This window comes from Lonchura striata, chromosome 2 (assembly GCF_046129695.1).
Source record: "Lonchura striata isolate bLonStr1 chromosome 2, bLonStr1.mat, whole genome shotgun sequence".
Classification (NCBI taxonomy): Eukaryota; Metazoa; Chordata; class Aves; order Passeriformes; family Estrildidae; genus Lonchura; species Lonchura striata.
In genome coordinates, this window is record NC_134604.1 from 28235209 (window position 1) to 28251852 (window position 16644).

General features: G+C 44.5%; 1 protein-coding gene across 2 annotated transcripts in view; it reads right to left on the bottom strand.

Annotated features, from left to right (window-relative positions):
* The window catches only part of USF3 (upstream transcription factor family member 3), a 33779-nt gene continuing 17135 nt past the window's right edge, over positions 1-16644 (bottom strand). For both annotated transcript variants that reach the window (XM_021549194.2, XM_077781245.1), the window contains exons 4-6: positions 16008-16090; positions 14852-14948; positions 1-13783 (exon numbers count right to left, since the gene is read on the bottom strand). In XM_021549194.2, coding sequence (XP_021404869.2) covers positions 7320-13783; positions 14852-14948; positions 16008-16090 — 6644 coding nt within the window. In that variant the 3' untranslated portion in view covers positions 1-7319. The remainder of the gene's footprint in view (positions 13784-14851; positions 14949-16007; positions 16091-16644) is intronic.

Consider the following 16644-nt stretch of genomic DNA (forward strand, 5'->3'; position numbering starts at 1 on the left):
TGTTTTTCTCTTTTTTTAATAAAATACTATCATGTTCATATCTATACAAATAATTATTACAACTATTAAACAAAGTATTACATTTAACAATAGAAATCTCAGAACTCTGAACAAGATCATGGTTTGGGATATTTACACCTGAATGCACCACATTTGTAAAAAGATGTCAAAATAAACAGAGCAAGATCTTATTTACAATTGGAAGATGATGTTCCTGTTCATTCATTATAGATTTCTACTGCAGAGTTCCTATTTTCCATTACAAAATAGTAAGAACTTTCCACTGGGACCGTATCCAAGTCATGTACAGCTGTATAAAACAGAAGCACAGCAGAATACTCTGGACTGAATATAAATAATTTACATTGTGGAGGGCAACAGCATCTTTGATTAATCTCCTGTGGCAAAATCCATACTTGCTTCCCTTCTCACAGTGAGCAGGCAGGAATAGGGTCCAACCCCCCATGAGCTCTATTGTTCACACTTGTGATTGCCAGAACAGCAGCACATATTGCAACCTTGGAAACCTCCTCATAAAGAGACTTCTGGTGAGGCAGAAGAAAAATAAAGCCTTTAAAAAAAAAATCTCAGAAAAACTGATATCAGCAAATAATAAATGGTGTCTGTGTAATTAAGCAGGGCTTGCTCACACAGAGCACGAATTTATATTGTCAGGTCCAAAAACCTCTGCTAAATCTTCCACCAGTTCACAGAGGAACCTTCTCTCAGTGGGAATAAAGCCTTGTGCTCTGAGGTTTCCAATTTACAGATTGCAGAGGCAGCAGGAAATTGAAAACACCCTCACACAAACCTGTGTCAGCTACCCATGCTGGATCATGGCAGTGGGAGCAGGGAACAGCAGGAGGTGGTAACAGGTCAGGTGACAGCAAAGGATGGATCTCCTTATAGCACTGTACCAGAAAACAAAACAAATAGGACTGATCTGGCACAGATTCAATGATACTCTGTCTTGCTAGGGGAAGTGGGATCATTATTAAAGTGAGGAGCATAAAACTGGCTAGGGGAACAGCAAAAGATGACAGCTCTTAGCACACTCAGTCATCCAGAACAGTGGGAGTCTGACTGAGTCCTTGAGCCAGGACTGCACAAGTGCCTCAGAAAAAGTGAAAAGACCAGAAATAATTAAATGGCCCCTCTTCTCCAGCCATGGCCTCTGCAAGTTGCCCTGCCACATGACTTGTTTCCTGCAGCAGCACTACAGACACCATCCACAGTAGCAGCAGGAGCACAGCTTTAAAGTGCAGTATGAAATCTGTGCAAAGTTTCAGAGGCTCAGGACTAGCACCTGCTTTTACTTTTTTTTCAGAGAGATGCTCTTCCACCTGGGCAGCAGCACAGTGATAAGCTGGAAGTCTTGGCTGGAAAACCCATTCCAGCCCCCAGCTCAAATCACTTCAGTTCTCGTTTTCTTTAACTGTTCCTAAATGAAGTCCTTTCTTTCAAGAAAAAGGTGTATAAATATTAGCACATTACTATTTTATTGCCTGCTTTCAAATTAGTCTATCTCTGCTCTTACTCTCCTAGGCTGTTTAAGGGATTAATATGGACATACACGCAATCCAGCCCAATATTATTTACTGTTGTTTGTTGAAGTCATTTAGGCCAATGTGAAGCCTACAGCCACACAATGCCTATCAGCTGTAGCAGTCCCACCCCAGAGTTAGTGCCCAAACCTTTCCCTTCCACTGCTGATTTTTCTAAATTAAGTGGTACTGCGTATTTTTCCTTCCTTCAAAGCCAAAACAAGCCCTGTGTAAGTAACTTTCAAAGAAAGTATTATGGAAGAGAAAATGCCATTCTCAGGCTAACAAATTGCAGCTAAAGTCACAAAATCTTTTCCAGGTATATCTTGGAAAACAAAGGAACTGTAAATTGTTGGGTAGTCCTCAGGAGAAAAAGAAAACTTATGTCACTGATGCTTGCTGAAGAAAATGAGTTTGCTTGTCAAATGGTTTTCATAACAAGTAAACCAGAATAATTCCATCTGCAGAAGCTCCTTTTTCAAACTGCTCTCTCCAAGCATACATCAAGGTAAGGTGAGCCTTATCAACCTGACAGCTAAGCACAACAGGTTCAATGGGAGAGGAGAGGAAAACTGAAGGAAAGAAGGACTCATTGCATTTGCTCCTCTTCCTGAAAGCAGAGCCTGAGGCCCTGGGGAAGGACTGAGACACCGACGTGTCAGTGCCACAAACTGACCTACAAAACTAAGTGCAAGAAGCCTGGTGGATTTGGAATGGCAGGTGGGATTTGTTTACAGTGACAAGGAAAACACCAAACAAGTCAATAATTAAAAACTAACAGAAATTTAAAATCTAATTGCCTCTCTTTTGATGTGAAATATTCAGTCCCCCACTGTCCCTCCTAAAGACAAGAGAGCATGAACATGAGAGAAGCTGAAACCCACAAGCTGCTCTCAAAACAGAGGACCAGGCCAGGTTCAACATTCAAAGCCCATCTTAGGCAGTCAATTGCACCAAAAGGCTACACAACAGATCCAATTTTTCTTTAATTTAAAGTTATCTAGAGGCCAGTCAGCAGTGTAAATACGAGAATTTGGATGAATGTGTTGATACAAGTCCCTCACAGAGACATCTGCCTACTTTTCTTGTCACAGCAGTCTCCTGATCCCACACCAACACCACAGGACTTATCATCATTTACAGCATGAAAAGAGACTCACACAGAACTTCAACAGAAATTCCTCCCCATAGGGAGAGGAATGGAATTATATTTCTCCATCCTGGTCTTGTCAGGTTTCAGAAAAAGGCCTGAGAAGGATGTCACTACAAAATATTCCAGAGAAGACCACAGGTCACACAGTAAGTACTTCTCAGCCACTCACTGCAAAATTGTGCAGTTCCTGCAAAATCCCAACAGTCTTTGTATGGCTGAAATGCCTGTGCTGTGATTCCCTGCACTGCAGGCATCCTGTGAGCAAGGAGGAGCTGGTTTTGGTTGTCTTTGTAAACAGAAAGGGGGCATGTGAAAGTTACTGACAGTTACTGCCTTTCAAGAAAATGATGTGCAGCATGGGAAAAAGCCAAATAAAATCACAGCTGACATATTCTAGCACAAGTACTCAGGACTGCGTTTAACCTTGAGACAACAGCAGTAAATATGGAGGAATAAGAAAATAGATACTTCAGTTGAAAGGGACCTATAGGGATCATCCACCCCAACTCCCTGGAGTGCCTTTATCCACTTCAGGACTGAGCATGTTATCCAAATGCCTCTTAAACATGCTTGAGGCCTCAACCACCTTTCCAGCAAGCCTGTTCCAGTGTCTTTACCACCCTCCCAGTAAAGAAATGCTTCCCAATGTCCAGTCTAAACTTCACTTAGTGCCCCTTTGAGCCATTCCCGTGTGTCCTGTCAGTAGATCCCAGGGAGAAGAGATCAGCACCTCCCTCTGCACTTCTGCAGTCAGGGAGCTGCAGAGAGCAAGGAGGGTCACTGTCTATCCAGATCTCTATCCAAAGCATCTGCCAACAGCATCTTCAAGTTTAGTATCATCAGCAAACTTGCCAATGGTGTGTTCAACTCCTGCATCCACATTTATCAGTGATAAATACATTGGATAGAACCGGCCCTGGAACTGAGCCTCAGGCAACATTGCTGTGACCAGGTGCCAGCCAGATGTAGCCCCATTCAGTGTAAGACCTTTGAGCTCTACCCTTCAGCCAGTTCTTCACCCAGCACACCATGAACCTGTAAATCAATCCCACAGCTGAACAGCTTGTCCAGATGAATGCTGTGAGGGGCAGTATCCATAGCATTACTAAAATGCAGAAAAATTACATCCACTGCCTTCTTTTCACCCACTAGGTGGGTGACCTTACCACAGAAAAGTATCAAATTAGCTAGACAGGAACTTCAGCTTTGTGAACCCATGCTGCCTGTGCCTGATGGCTGCATTATTCCTTAAAACTTCTTTCAACAGTACCCAGTGTAATATTCACAATTTTTTCAGGAACCCAGACTCTCAGTCTGTAGTTCCCTGTGTTCTTCCCTCATGCCCTTTTGGAGGATCAGAATAACACCGGCTACCTTCCTGTCAGCAGGGACCTGTCCAGACTCACAGATCTTTTGTAGATGATCAAGTGGTGTCCTGCTGTCTGTCCTGCTTGCTCCTTCAGTATTCTGGAATGAAACCTATCTGGCCAAGAGGATCTGCGGACATGCAAGCATTGCAACACGTTTAAGTTTATAAGCTCTCTCCAGTTTTCACAGACATCATAAAGTAGTGTAGTTTTCCCAGCAGAGGAAACCAGTATGGTTTTCTGACTGGAACAATGAGCTGGATTAGCATCTTTCTATAAAAGTCCTAGAAGACAGGGCTTAATTTTTCACTAGTTTGTCTTGAAAGCCAAACCCATTGCTGCACACACAATTCCATTTAAAGAGGGCAAGAATGGGGGCGTTTGCTTCTCTCCTCAAAGACCAGACAAGTGTGTGTGACCACAGAGTGGCTGCTGCTCGAATCCCCATCTTTACCATTGAGAACTCCTGGAACAGCCACTGTTAACAGAGATCACCTCACCACCTGAGCCAGACCCTTTGAGACTTACTGCACTACAGAAACCCCTTTGGTCAAGAGCCTCACCAGGGCACACTCAGACCTGCAGCTGGCTTAGCTGGTTTGAGGCTGAGAACTCATTTCTAACCCCTGCCTCCTGCACAGGCCAGTGGCTGCCACTTGGTGACTGCACTGTGGCAGAGAGAAATTGCCTTGCTGTGAACTGAAACACTCAATTACTTACAAGAAACAGAGAACTGATGCACCACTTAGATTTAGTGTCTTAAGATAAGCTCCATCTGAATTAAATCATGATTCAAGGCAGAAAGGGACCTGGGGGTACTGGTTGACAGTTGACTGAACATGAGCCAGCAGTGTGCCCTGGTGGCCAGAAGGCCAAGGGCTCCTGGCCTGTATCAGGAATGGTGTGGCCAGCAGGAGGAGGGAGGCCATTCTCCCCCTGTACTCAGCACTGCTGAAGCCACACCTTGAGTGCTGTGTCCAGTTCTGTGACCTCAGTTTGGGAAGGATGTTGAGATGCTTGAGTGTGTCCAGAGGAGGCAACGAGGCTGATGAGGGGCTTGGAACACAAACCTTGTGAGGAATGACTGAGGGAGCTGAGGTTGCTTAGCCTGGAAAAAAGGAGACTCAGGAGAAATCTTATCATTCACCTGAAAGGTGGTTGTAGTCAGGTGGGAGCTGGTCTCTTTCTCCAGGCAGCAACTGACAGAATGAGAGGACACAGTCTCAAGCTGCGCCAGGGGAAGTTCAGGTTAGATGTCAGAAAAAAATTATTCACTGAAAGATTGATAGGGCAGTGGAATTGTCTGCCCAGGGAGGTGGTGGAGTCACCATCCCTCGACATGTTTAAGAAAGACTGGACGTGGCACTCAGTGCCATGGTTTAGTTGATGAGGAGGTGTTAGTTTAGGTCATAGGTTGGGCTTGATGATCTCAAAGGTTTTTTCCAATGTAATTCATTCTGTGAATCTGTGATTCAACCAGGATCAGAAATGTTTTACTTCACTTTGCATGATAACACCAGACCACAGGTTACAAGAGCAGAGACACTGTCAGGACAGACACAACCCAATTACTTTTCATGTTAAAACTCCTTACTTTCCTGGATCAGTGTAAAAGGGCTTAACAAAACCAAAGTCTGGGCAGTCAAGCTGTGGAAAATTCTTCTAGGTCCCTCTTTGTGGGTCCCGTTCTTTGACATGGTTGAATACCTTCCTTTCAACCTTTCAAAGAAAAAGAAACAAAACGAAAATCCCAGGGAGCCTGCTCCTGCCCATGCCCTCACCAAGAGCTTCTGACAGGTCCCAAGGGCAACAAGATGATGCACTGGTGAGCAAGATACAAGCAGACGATGAGTGCATGCCAGGGAACCTCAAGTTACTATGCTGTTTGAAGAATCAAACCCAGAATGGTCCTTCCAAACACATAAAAGACAAGTATTACTGCCCTGTTAGAAGAAAAAGCACACCGCAGAGACATTCAATAAATAAAATTTACCTAATTCTTCCCTTTCCTTTAAAAGAATTAGGACCAAAAATTGTGAAAGTACTGGAGACTCAGCCAGCAGACACATTCACTCCATCTCTCATGCATCTACAAACACATCACCCTTCCTCAAATCCCAATGTCTTCCTGTGTGTTTCAACACATCCATGTTCCTCCTTCAGCCACAATCACACAAGTTTAGATAAAAGGTGCATTCAAGTGCAAAGTACTGATACTAACTCAGGCTCAATCCTTTCAGCAATAGCAGGTAAAAACTGTGGCCCCAGGAATCTCCACTCATTTTGTGGGATGCAACAGGCTCAGTCCTCCTCCAATGTGCTGCCTGGTACAACAAAGGGCTGTCACCCCCAGAAAGCAAAAACCTGGTGTTCGAGCATGGGCCAAAGAAAAGTAGAGAGGGGAAAAAAAAAAAAGACATTAAGAAGGTGCTAAACAAGGTACAAAACCCACCCTGAGGTAACTTGCAGCAATCAGCAATGAAATGGCAATAAACATGGCTGCTGTCTCTGCTGACTGCCCCAGGAGTTGTGAGCTACACAGAAACACTGACTGAGTTCAGCAGTAACTGAAGCCACTGTTGAAACAGATCCAAACAAGATTCTTAGAAACAAAGTCATGGGTTAAAGAAATCTAAATTTTCTAAAACAATACTTTTAATTGCTGACCATGGGAGCACACAGTAATTTTCACCAGGTAAAGTCAGCCTTAAGTGTACGTGACAAGCTTGAGACAGACAAAAGCTGCACAGCAAATGCCTTTTCCAATCAGCGTTGGGTTAACACAGACTTGACTTGTGCTGAAGCTCCTGAAGATATTTTACAAAGGAAAAAGAGAAACCCAAACCATTCCAAGCATCTCTGCAGTTTCAGGTAAACACACCAGGAACAAACCGACACCTGTAGCACTTGTTCTCCATATGGATGCTCTCGCTCCATGTATTACTGAGGGTGGCCCTTACCTTGGGACAACCAGACATCAAACCTGATTGTTGGAAAATCAACAACCAATATTTGCACAGCTCTCAATGTTGCATCCTTACCATTTCCTAGTAAGTAAGCATGCTATAGGCACTGGTGCTTTAGAGTCAGTAAGGTGGGTGGAAATACAATGGAATATGGAAAGTACCATATACATACATTGAGGCAAATAAACAGTGATGCTATGAATGGTCTCTCCAGGGCTGACACTAAGATCTGCTTCATTTTCTTAAATATATAAACAACAAATCAGACCAGATGTCAGTCTGCCAGTTTTCATACAGCAGAGCTGCAGTCATGACCTAAAATATGGCTTATATTGTGGGCAGGGCGGTTTGAGGGCTGCTTGGAAGAATCTGAAGCAGATGTGTTTGCAATGGAAAGCAAAGGTGACATCGCTGAACCATCTGGAGGAAGAGCTGTGGCTATTTCTGGAAACAAAGAAGTTAAGTTAAAATTGGATAAGTGCGACGTGTTGGTCATGTGCATTGGTGGCATATCTGGAAGCAAAGGAAAACTTGGCTGAGCAAAACCAACAGGCCTGGGAGGGGACAAAATGGATCCAAATCGATTGTTTAAACCTCCACTGCTGGGCTTCTCCGTGCTTGGGTTCGGAAACATTTGATTGGGAAAGTAAGGGATAGAAATGTCGTTGGAGAGGGTAGGGTGGGCAGGAGAGTAAGGTGGATAGAAGGACGGCAGTGTATTCTGAGGATCAACTGGGATTAGAGCTGGTGTCCGAGTGGCACTAGGCTGAGTGACTGGTGGGATGAAAGAAGCGTTAGCATTTATTGGTGGATTCATGCCACCCTCTGGAATAAAAGGGAATCCAAAATTCTGGGAGAGCGTATGTTGGTCAGGGGCCACATTATCGTTGGACACTTGAGGGCCATCAGACATAAATCGGACAATGCTTCCTCTTTTTTCTATCGTGGACTGTTGGCGCCCAAGGATCATGCTGCCACTGGTGGACAGAGGAAGATGGGGAAGACTAGGGTCAAAGACATTTCCATGTCTCTGATTGCCGGATCGATTCCTTTCGGGCTGACGTATTTTAGAGCCTCCATTGTCTTGCAGAGGATGCCTCGAGCGCTGAGTGACTGAAGAATTTGGCTGACGAACAGAAGGCTGCCCTTGCTCACCGTTTCCATGAGAAACTGCAGGGTGAGGGTGAGTTGGCCTCACAACTCCGTGCATATTACTGGACACGGGTGTATTCATGTGGTTCTTAGTTCCATGACTGTCCGTCATCCTCATGGGGTTGGACTTCTGCACAGAGATGTTTGGGCTTGTATTGCGACCCTGAATGTCTCCTGAGGAAGAAGAACTTGAAAAAGGAATAGTCAGTGAACTGTTCCTTGTGTTAATTGCCCCAATGGACATGTCACAGCTTTCCCTGCTCTGACCATCACCATCCCTTCGCATGTGAACGCTCTCCCGTGCTGGGGGACAGTTGTACTCGATTGTGGAGGAGGCTCCGCACTGGGTGCTCCTTTGATGTTCTGTGATCGATCTTTGGCTTCCACTGACTTGATCTCCAAGGTGAGGGGCGAGCAAACTCTGCATGAAACTTTGGTGGCATGTGTTTTCATTTTCCCTCGATGGCAGGGTGTTCCCTGTTGGAATACCCTGTACTGGCTGGTAGGGCAGTCTCTTCTGCCTCTCTATGGGTGGTGCAGCATTCTGACCGATTCTGAACGCTTGTGACTGCATGCCCCGGAGGGAGGACACAGAATTGCCAATTTCACTGTTTCTTGAAGCCTGCACATCGAAATTGCCTGTCGGTTGTTGATTGGGTCCAGAGGGCTTAAATGTTTGGCAATCAGAAAGACGCTGCACATCCGAGCCAACTGTGTGGTCGACTGACAAGCGGCCCTGCATGTTATGAATCGCCAACCCTTTACTTCTAGAAACATCAAGATAGCTTCTCATTTCAAGCTGGTCAGAAACCCTAGGACCTTGAAGAGATATTCCTATTCTCTGCTCAGAATTAGAGGGCGTCTTCCCAATGAGAGCCTCAGCAGAGTAGCTGGAAACTCTGTTTCTTTCCTGCCTGTGAGGGGTGCATGTCATATCTGATGGTCTGGAAACGATACTGGCCTGGGACACCATTTGCTGCTCTAAGCCCCTTGAGGTCATAAGTCTTTGCATCTGATTGTGCCCTGACACGTGTTCTGAAGTGGAGCCTTGCTGTCTGCTGCCAACATCTTGTTGCTGTTGATGCATAATATCCTGATTGATATGGCTCTGAGGGTGGCTATGGTGGTTTCTGCTTGTTGCAGGATTTTCACAGTTCTTTTCAGGCTGGGACGCTCCAAAGTGCTGTTGCATCTGCTGCTGCATTTGTTGGTGGTGAGGATGGGGCTGACCACCTTTCTGCCGTGTTTGATCACTTCCGTGATGTTTCTGCTGTAGAGAAAGCTGCGTGGCTTGTGTTCCCTGGATGAGATTCCGTTTCTTTTGCATCTGTACCTCCTGCTGTATTGTTCGCTGTTGGTGGACACTGTGAGGTTGAGGGTGGACCGAGTTTTCCCCGTGAGTGACGTGGTGCTGCAGCTGGTACAAGTGGTGCCTCTCTCTTAACTGCCCAGCCTGCTGCTGCTTCAAGTACGGGTGATTACTGTGAAGGTGAGAGATGCCTTGGGCAGGGACATGTTGAATTGGCTGCAAGTGCTGCCCTGCCTGGCCTGGCTGCTCTGAAAGCGGTGGCTGAGAACCACACTGGACTTCAGTTTGTCTCAAAGCCGGTGTTACAAAATTGCCGTTGGGTGGGAATAACCTATTGAGGCCATCAGTGTGCCCTTGGTTGCTCACTGGTGCCACTGAATTGGATGAATTAGGAGGAATCTGACTAACCAGCATCTGTGTTTGATCAGCAATACCCTCTGGTGTCCGGTTCATCAGCGCCATGCCCTCAAGCCTTATGGGTGCTGTCTGGCACTGCTTTTGCCTCTTGGCTGTAGAAAGCAGAAGGTCATCCTGAACAGCCCTCTTGGCAGAGTCTTTGCGACCTTCATGGTTTTGCTGCTTTAAGTGTGATTCCTGCAGCTGGGGAGCCTGCATGGTGCTTGCCCTGATAGCATTCAGTTGTTCCTGAGCATATTCGCTCATCAGAGCAGGTCCCGGAGACGGATTGATGTATGTGCTAGATGGAAGAGAGAGGCTCACAGTTGCAGGGACGCTTGCAGGCTCTGAAGACTGGGATAAACTCGAACAACTCACCAGGGGATGGACAATGCGGCTCTGGTGTATCAGATTATTCACACTTAGACTGGTTATGCTGGGTGTCTGGGAAGTGGAAATCTGCAAAGGAGTGTTTGATGTTTCCACACCTCCTACAGAGCAGCTTGGCTTCTCAACCTGCCTGTCAACATTCGTCTGTACAGTTTCACGAGCACTGAATTTGTTCGGTGCCGCTTCCAGTGGCCCTGTATTGTTTTCTTTCACTGACTGAGGTTTAAAAGGCTGTTGCTCTCTCTCCAAAGGTGCAACCTCAGACTTAGAGATGACATCCCTCGTGTTAACCTGTATTCCCCCTCCACCTTTCTCAAGGCTTTCCTGGTCAAAAATAGCTCTTGCTGCAAGAGCTACAATGTCAGTCTGTTCTGAAAATGTGCAGCTGTTACAGGTACTGGTAGAGGTGCTGCTTGTGACATCTTCTCTGCTGGTATCTGGCAACATAGATGCAACTGAGAAGCCTCGACTGCTGCCAGAGCTGGTTGACATGGGGGAGTCTGCCTGCCTGCTAGTAATAAGGGAAGCACTGACTGCTTCCTGATCAGAGATGCAGGAGTGAGGCTGGGAGAGAGTGTCATTTTCCGTGTTCATCAGCAAGAGTTCCTGCTTCTCAGGCAAATCATTTGATTCTGCTGATTTAGAGTTTTCCATAGGAAAATTAGAATGCTCTCCCTGAACAGTAAATGAAGAGGTTTTTTCCACAGCTGTTCTTTCTTTTGTGAGATCAGACAGCATTTTGGTTAGACCCTGCCCTTCTAACAAGTCTGCATCTTGCATTACCACTGAGGAATCCTGTGCAATGTTGCAGGGCTCCAAAATCATTCCTGCCTTGGAAGTATGACCTGTTGTGTTGCTCTGTGCTGCTGAAGTCGCATTTGCAACCTGCAAGTGTGTAACCTGTGCTTCTTTACCAGAGGATGTTAAGGTGTTGGGGGCTTCGCAGGGTTTGGGAGACTCTGACGGGACAGAGGCAGTTGGTGGGTGGCTCTGAGATGCCTGGGCCTGCTGGCAAGGAGCAGCATCCTTGGCCGGCGGCGCAGCGAGCAGCAGCTGCTCTGACACTACAGACTGCAGCGGTGAGGAAGCAGGCACCTCTGCCACTCTCGGCTCTGGAGTAGAGGGGGCTTTCACTGCCTGTTCAGAGCTCGCAGTCTCTTTGGAAGGAGAGTCAGAAATGCTGACGCTGCTCGATGCAGCCGTGCTGCCTGCCTGCGGTGTGGTTACAGCCTGGGACGCTGCTGGGGCGTTTTCTGTCTGCCCTTTGCTACTTGAGGACTTTGCCACCGTTTCCACAGGAGCACAGTCCACCTTCCCTGCATCTTTGCAAGGAACTGCTGGACAGGACACTTTATTATTGACTGTTTGGTGTTTCTTTGTGCTCGGCTTTTTGTTTGTCCTTTTTGACTTTGCACTGGATGTCAAGCCAGCAGCCGCTTTTTGCGGGGAAGCGTTTATGGAGTTAGATGCACTGGTTAATACTGAAACCTCTGCAGGCACTGAAGACGCCACAGAAGTTGGCAAGGACACACAGTTGACTGTGGCAATCTGGTTATTGACAGTTGCAGGATTGGTGGGGTGGCTGAGAGACAAGTGCAAGCAGCTCTGTCCAGCCATTTGCGATATGCTTTGATTGAGGTTAGCTAAAGCACCAAACGTATTGAGGGCAACATTGGTATTTGGATCTTCGCTGGTGGTGGGCTGAATAATTTGCATAGGGGCTTGGTTTGAAGCTCCAGATGAAGACATCACAGGCTGCAATGCAAAAAGCTGCCCATTTAATGAGATAGTCTGAGGGTGCTGTTGATTGGACATGGTCACTGAAAATGTCTGCGTAGAGCTAGAAGAAGGCAAAGAAGATGGCCTTGGTAATATATGGACAAGGTGTTTCCCTCCAAAAGTCTGTGGAAGAGAGGCATTTTGCATGGTGCCACTGGAGTTGGCGACTGCAGTTGGCCCATTCACAGGAAGTCTTACAGAAGCAGAAGGCTGAGCAGAGAGAAGGGGAAGAGGATTCTGATTTGCAGCTTGTATAATTACAATTTGCTGACTAACATTTTGGCTGGGAACTTCCGCTCTCACAATGGGCGGGCACGGAGCAGGGTTTGGAGGCTGGAGAATGATGACATTCTGGTTAGCTGGCGCTCCTGTCACAGCTGAGGCGACGGGCTGAGCCATCTGAATCACCTGCATAGCTGAGTTTAATGGAAGGATGCTTCCTGCAGCCTGAGCTTTAACCTGTGGCTGGCTGATTAAAGGCTGTATAGGTACGGGTGGGCAGGAGGGCAAGGTAACTACAATCTGTTCCGCTGCCTGGCCATCCCCAGGCACAGAAGCATGCAAACTGATACTTGTAGTCAAAGGCCTGCTGTGGGCAGAAGACACAGTCCCAGCAGCATTGACTGGCTCGTTGAGGAGGGCAGTCATTATCCCGGATGGTGTCTGGCTCAGTGGCTGAACAGTGTTTCCTGCCAGCTGCAAAGTCGTCCACGTGGTCTGCGTGTTACCAGCTGAAGGCATCCGGGTAAGGCTACTCATGTTTTTCAAGTCTGAAGTGCCAACACCTGATGAGCCTGAAAAAGACCAGCAGTTCTCCAGGGGACTGGCAGCCAGAGTGCTTATTGCTGTCACAGCCTTAACTCCTGCTGCAGATGTCACAGGCGTGCCAGCACTGCTGACCACGTCTATACTTTTGGGGACATTTGCAGAAGGGCAGCTCTCTTCAGTAGACAGTCTCACAGGTGGCACACAAGTTGTGTCCGTGGTTGAAACAGCACAGCTCTCCTGGAGGTCACTCCTGGAATTGTGTGTATTTGAGCAAGTTGCATTCACCTGCTGACCTTGGGAGACTTCCACAGAGGCACTGGAGGGAAGGCTGGTTCCCTGTGGGAGTGTTTTCTTTGTTGATTTAGTACCCTCCTCATCACTTTTACTTTTGGGGGGATTTTGCTCATTCTGTGGTACATTATTTGAAGAACACTGTAGCTCCTGTTCTGTTGCAGGTCGAGGTGTGCTCTGTGAGCTGGCAGGAGAAGTGGTGGGCACACCTCGCTCGTTCTCTGGGGTGGAGAGCTCAAGAACGTTCCCTACTGGAGCTGTCTGAGCGGATGCCAGTGGAGAAACTGTAGGTTGTGACCATGGCTTATTTTCTGTGGGGTAAATACCAGCAATCGTCACAGGAGTCACTAGGTTGCAAGTTCTCTGAACTGGCACAACATTGGCTGTTTGCTTTTGTAAATTATGACCAACATTAAACGTTATTCCCTGCACAGATGCTCCCTGGTTGTTTCCATTGGGCTGAGTCCCATTTGAATAGACAATTATGTTCTTTTGAACCTGATCACTGGGAATAACAACTGAGACCTTGGCGTTTTTGAGGTTTCCTTTCCAGTGGATTGTAGGGTCATCATATAAGCAAATATCATTTGCTTTCAGTAGCTCGATGTATCTCCCATTTTCCTTTTGCAGTTCGTCCAACTGTTTCCGGAGTTTTTTTATCTCTTCAGCTACAAAACAGTGAGAGCACTCCATTACATCAGCACCAGAGCAAATAATGAAATAATGTTACCACATGATTTAGAGAGTAAACACTGCGTAGTAATGAAATAATTTGTAGAAAACAATTGAATAGATTGTTAATAACGTATGTTCTTTTCAAATGGCTAGCACAACCTATATGCTCTTATCCTGGTAAGTCTCTCTACTCAATGGGAAAGTGAATGAATTTCACAGACTATTCCATTATCAATAACAGGATATATCAAATTACTTAGGAAAAAGCATTAGGACTAACCCAGATGAAAACAAATGCTAATCAAAATTGTTTAATTCCTGAAGGAAAGACAACACAAGCACATTAATATTCTTCTTTTCCCTGCTCTTTTGCAAACACAAAACTGTTTTAATTGATAATTATACAGCTTTCCAGAAGAGTTAAGTTTCATTACATCTAAAAATTACAGACAAAATGAAATACAAAGCACACATGTAAAGCCACAAAAGATGGCAATGCACTTGGGAGATGGCTCACCAAACTGGAAAAATCACAATAAAGCAGAAATAAAAATCATTAACCACAACATTAGCTCTGAGATTGTTTCTGTCACACCTCCATCATAGTACTTTTGCACATCTATTCAAGTAAATTTTATATGATGCATTATAATTTTGTAAAATGAGCTGTTATAACTTTTACACTTTTCAAAAAAAAAAAAGCTTTATGAATTAAGAAAACTTCATCTTCTCAATAAAAAAAAATCTAACTGAAGTTTGTCAGAAATCATTCTGGTCACTACAGTAAAATAAATTGGGGCAGAATTTAACAGATGATGCCACATCACCTATAAGTTCTGTAGTTACTTTACATCACAATGCAATTGCTTCATTATCTCATAGCTGTGTGCCAGACCAATCACTTGGGCATTCTCTTGGCTTTTTGTTTCAATATATTCTAAGCAGATGTATTTTTCCTGTATGTGCATAATTTCTTGGGATTCCCATGTGTGGTTCCAGGCTTTGACACAGCAGAAGTGAGGGACAGAAATTCTAGAGCCCCCAGCAGCAGCTGTACTTACCCTGCTCATTGTTCCCTCCATTTAACAGAAGTTCATCATTCTGTCTTTTCATTTCTGTTATGTACTTAAAGGCCTGATCCAAGATCATGTTCTTGCTCTGTAAAAGAAAACATACATACAAAATTATAAGAAAGCTCTAGGATTTGTAAATCCATTAGTGGTGAGGCTGCACTTACTCCTAGAGATCTTTACTTTAAAAATATGCTCTGAATATCACTGGTAGAGTTTGTTTTCTTCTGGTTTGGATTGGACTTTTTAGAGGTTGTTTTTCGGTTTGGTTGCTTTTATAAGATGAAACTATAAGTCTTTTGAGAGATGCTGACCCTAAAATGCCTTGAGATTTTACAGAATAACATTTCCAGTGGTGGAGCTGACACTTTCTGATGCCCTGAGGTAGAAACTTAGGCCACAGATCCTGAACAGCCAGCATCCTTTCTCACTGATCAGCCTAAAATTCATGTTCACTAATAAACATACACATGAGATACAAACATACCATGAGATGCAAACATAAAAAATAAACATATCACATGAGATTTCCAGGATACTGCCTTGTAAATATTTTATTAGAAAGGCAACAAACATGGAACAACTATCCAGGGAGATATATGCATAATTTTGAAAGTAGTATACTAGGGAATAGGAAGAGAAAATAACCCATCCACAATGATCTTTTTATGAAGCTATGCTTATTCTGTCTGCAAAACCTTTGTTCACTTCTTAATTTCTTCTACTGCTAGGGATTCCTCTATCTTGAAAAAGATCCTTCTGTGTATTAACCTCAAAGCATTTGTCTTGTTCAATCCTTTGCAAGGAGAGTGTCTTAAATTACTATTATCATAATTTCAGTTTCTGAATTGCTTTCAAGCCATTATATGAAGGATGACAAAATTAAGCAGTCATATGCAACACTTTCAGATTAAATGCTCAAAGTCTGTGTAACTACATTCATGTGACCTTGCACTTCCAAGTAGGAACTCTATTACAAGTAGTTTTTAAAATACCAACAACTAGTGACATTATTTAGAATATTAATTCAGACAGTTTTGCCTTCTTGCTAATCCAAATAGTAAAATAAGTATTTATACTTCTACAGACAAGGAAACATTTGGACATTTGACAGGAAACTTGTATGTACCTCTGGATGGACACTCACCTGCTTAAGTGCTGGAGAGCAGGGAATGAGTTCTCCAATTCTGTTTATCCCAGCATTAATCTTCTTCTTTCGATGTCTCTCCACTAAGCAAAAACAATATGTACTGTGTCATCTAGTTGGGAAAGTCAGCACAACAGCAGCACAACTAGGATAATGCAAGGGCTCATAAATACATTATTTCATTACACATCGAAACGTGGAGTAACTTGAATGAGGAAAATTGTTCTTCTAAAGAAAACCTCAGTTATCAAATTAATACTCAGTGGAATCAAAGAGCCATAACATAAATAGCTATGCCTTTAAAAAGTGGGGATATTTTGGACCCCTTCATGAAAAAGTAAAGTTCCTACAACTTGAAATTCATGTTTTGAAACTGCTTTCTAACACAGATTTATGACACTCTCTTCATAAGGCAGGTTAAATTTAAAATTGATTGAACTTACACATACAGAAAGCAAAGATTGTGGAAAGAATCAGTTTCAGATTTGGGAAGCCTCTTAAATTCTAATGTCAAATTTAGCAGCAAAAGAGAAATAATGTAGATTTCATCAGTCTTCAGGCTAAACTTTAAATTCATATTAACAGAGTAGCCAGCCAACACTGAACATAGCTGAAGCTCTAGGTAGGTAGACTATCA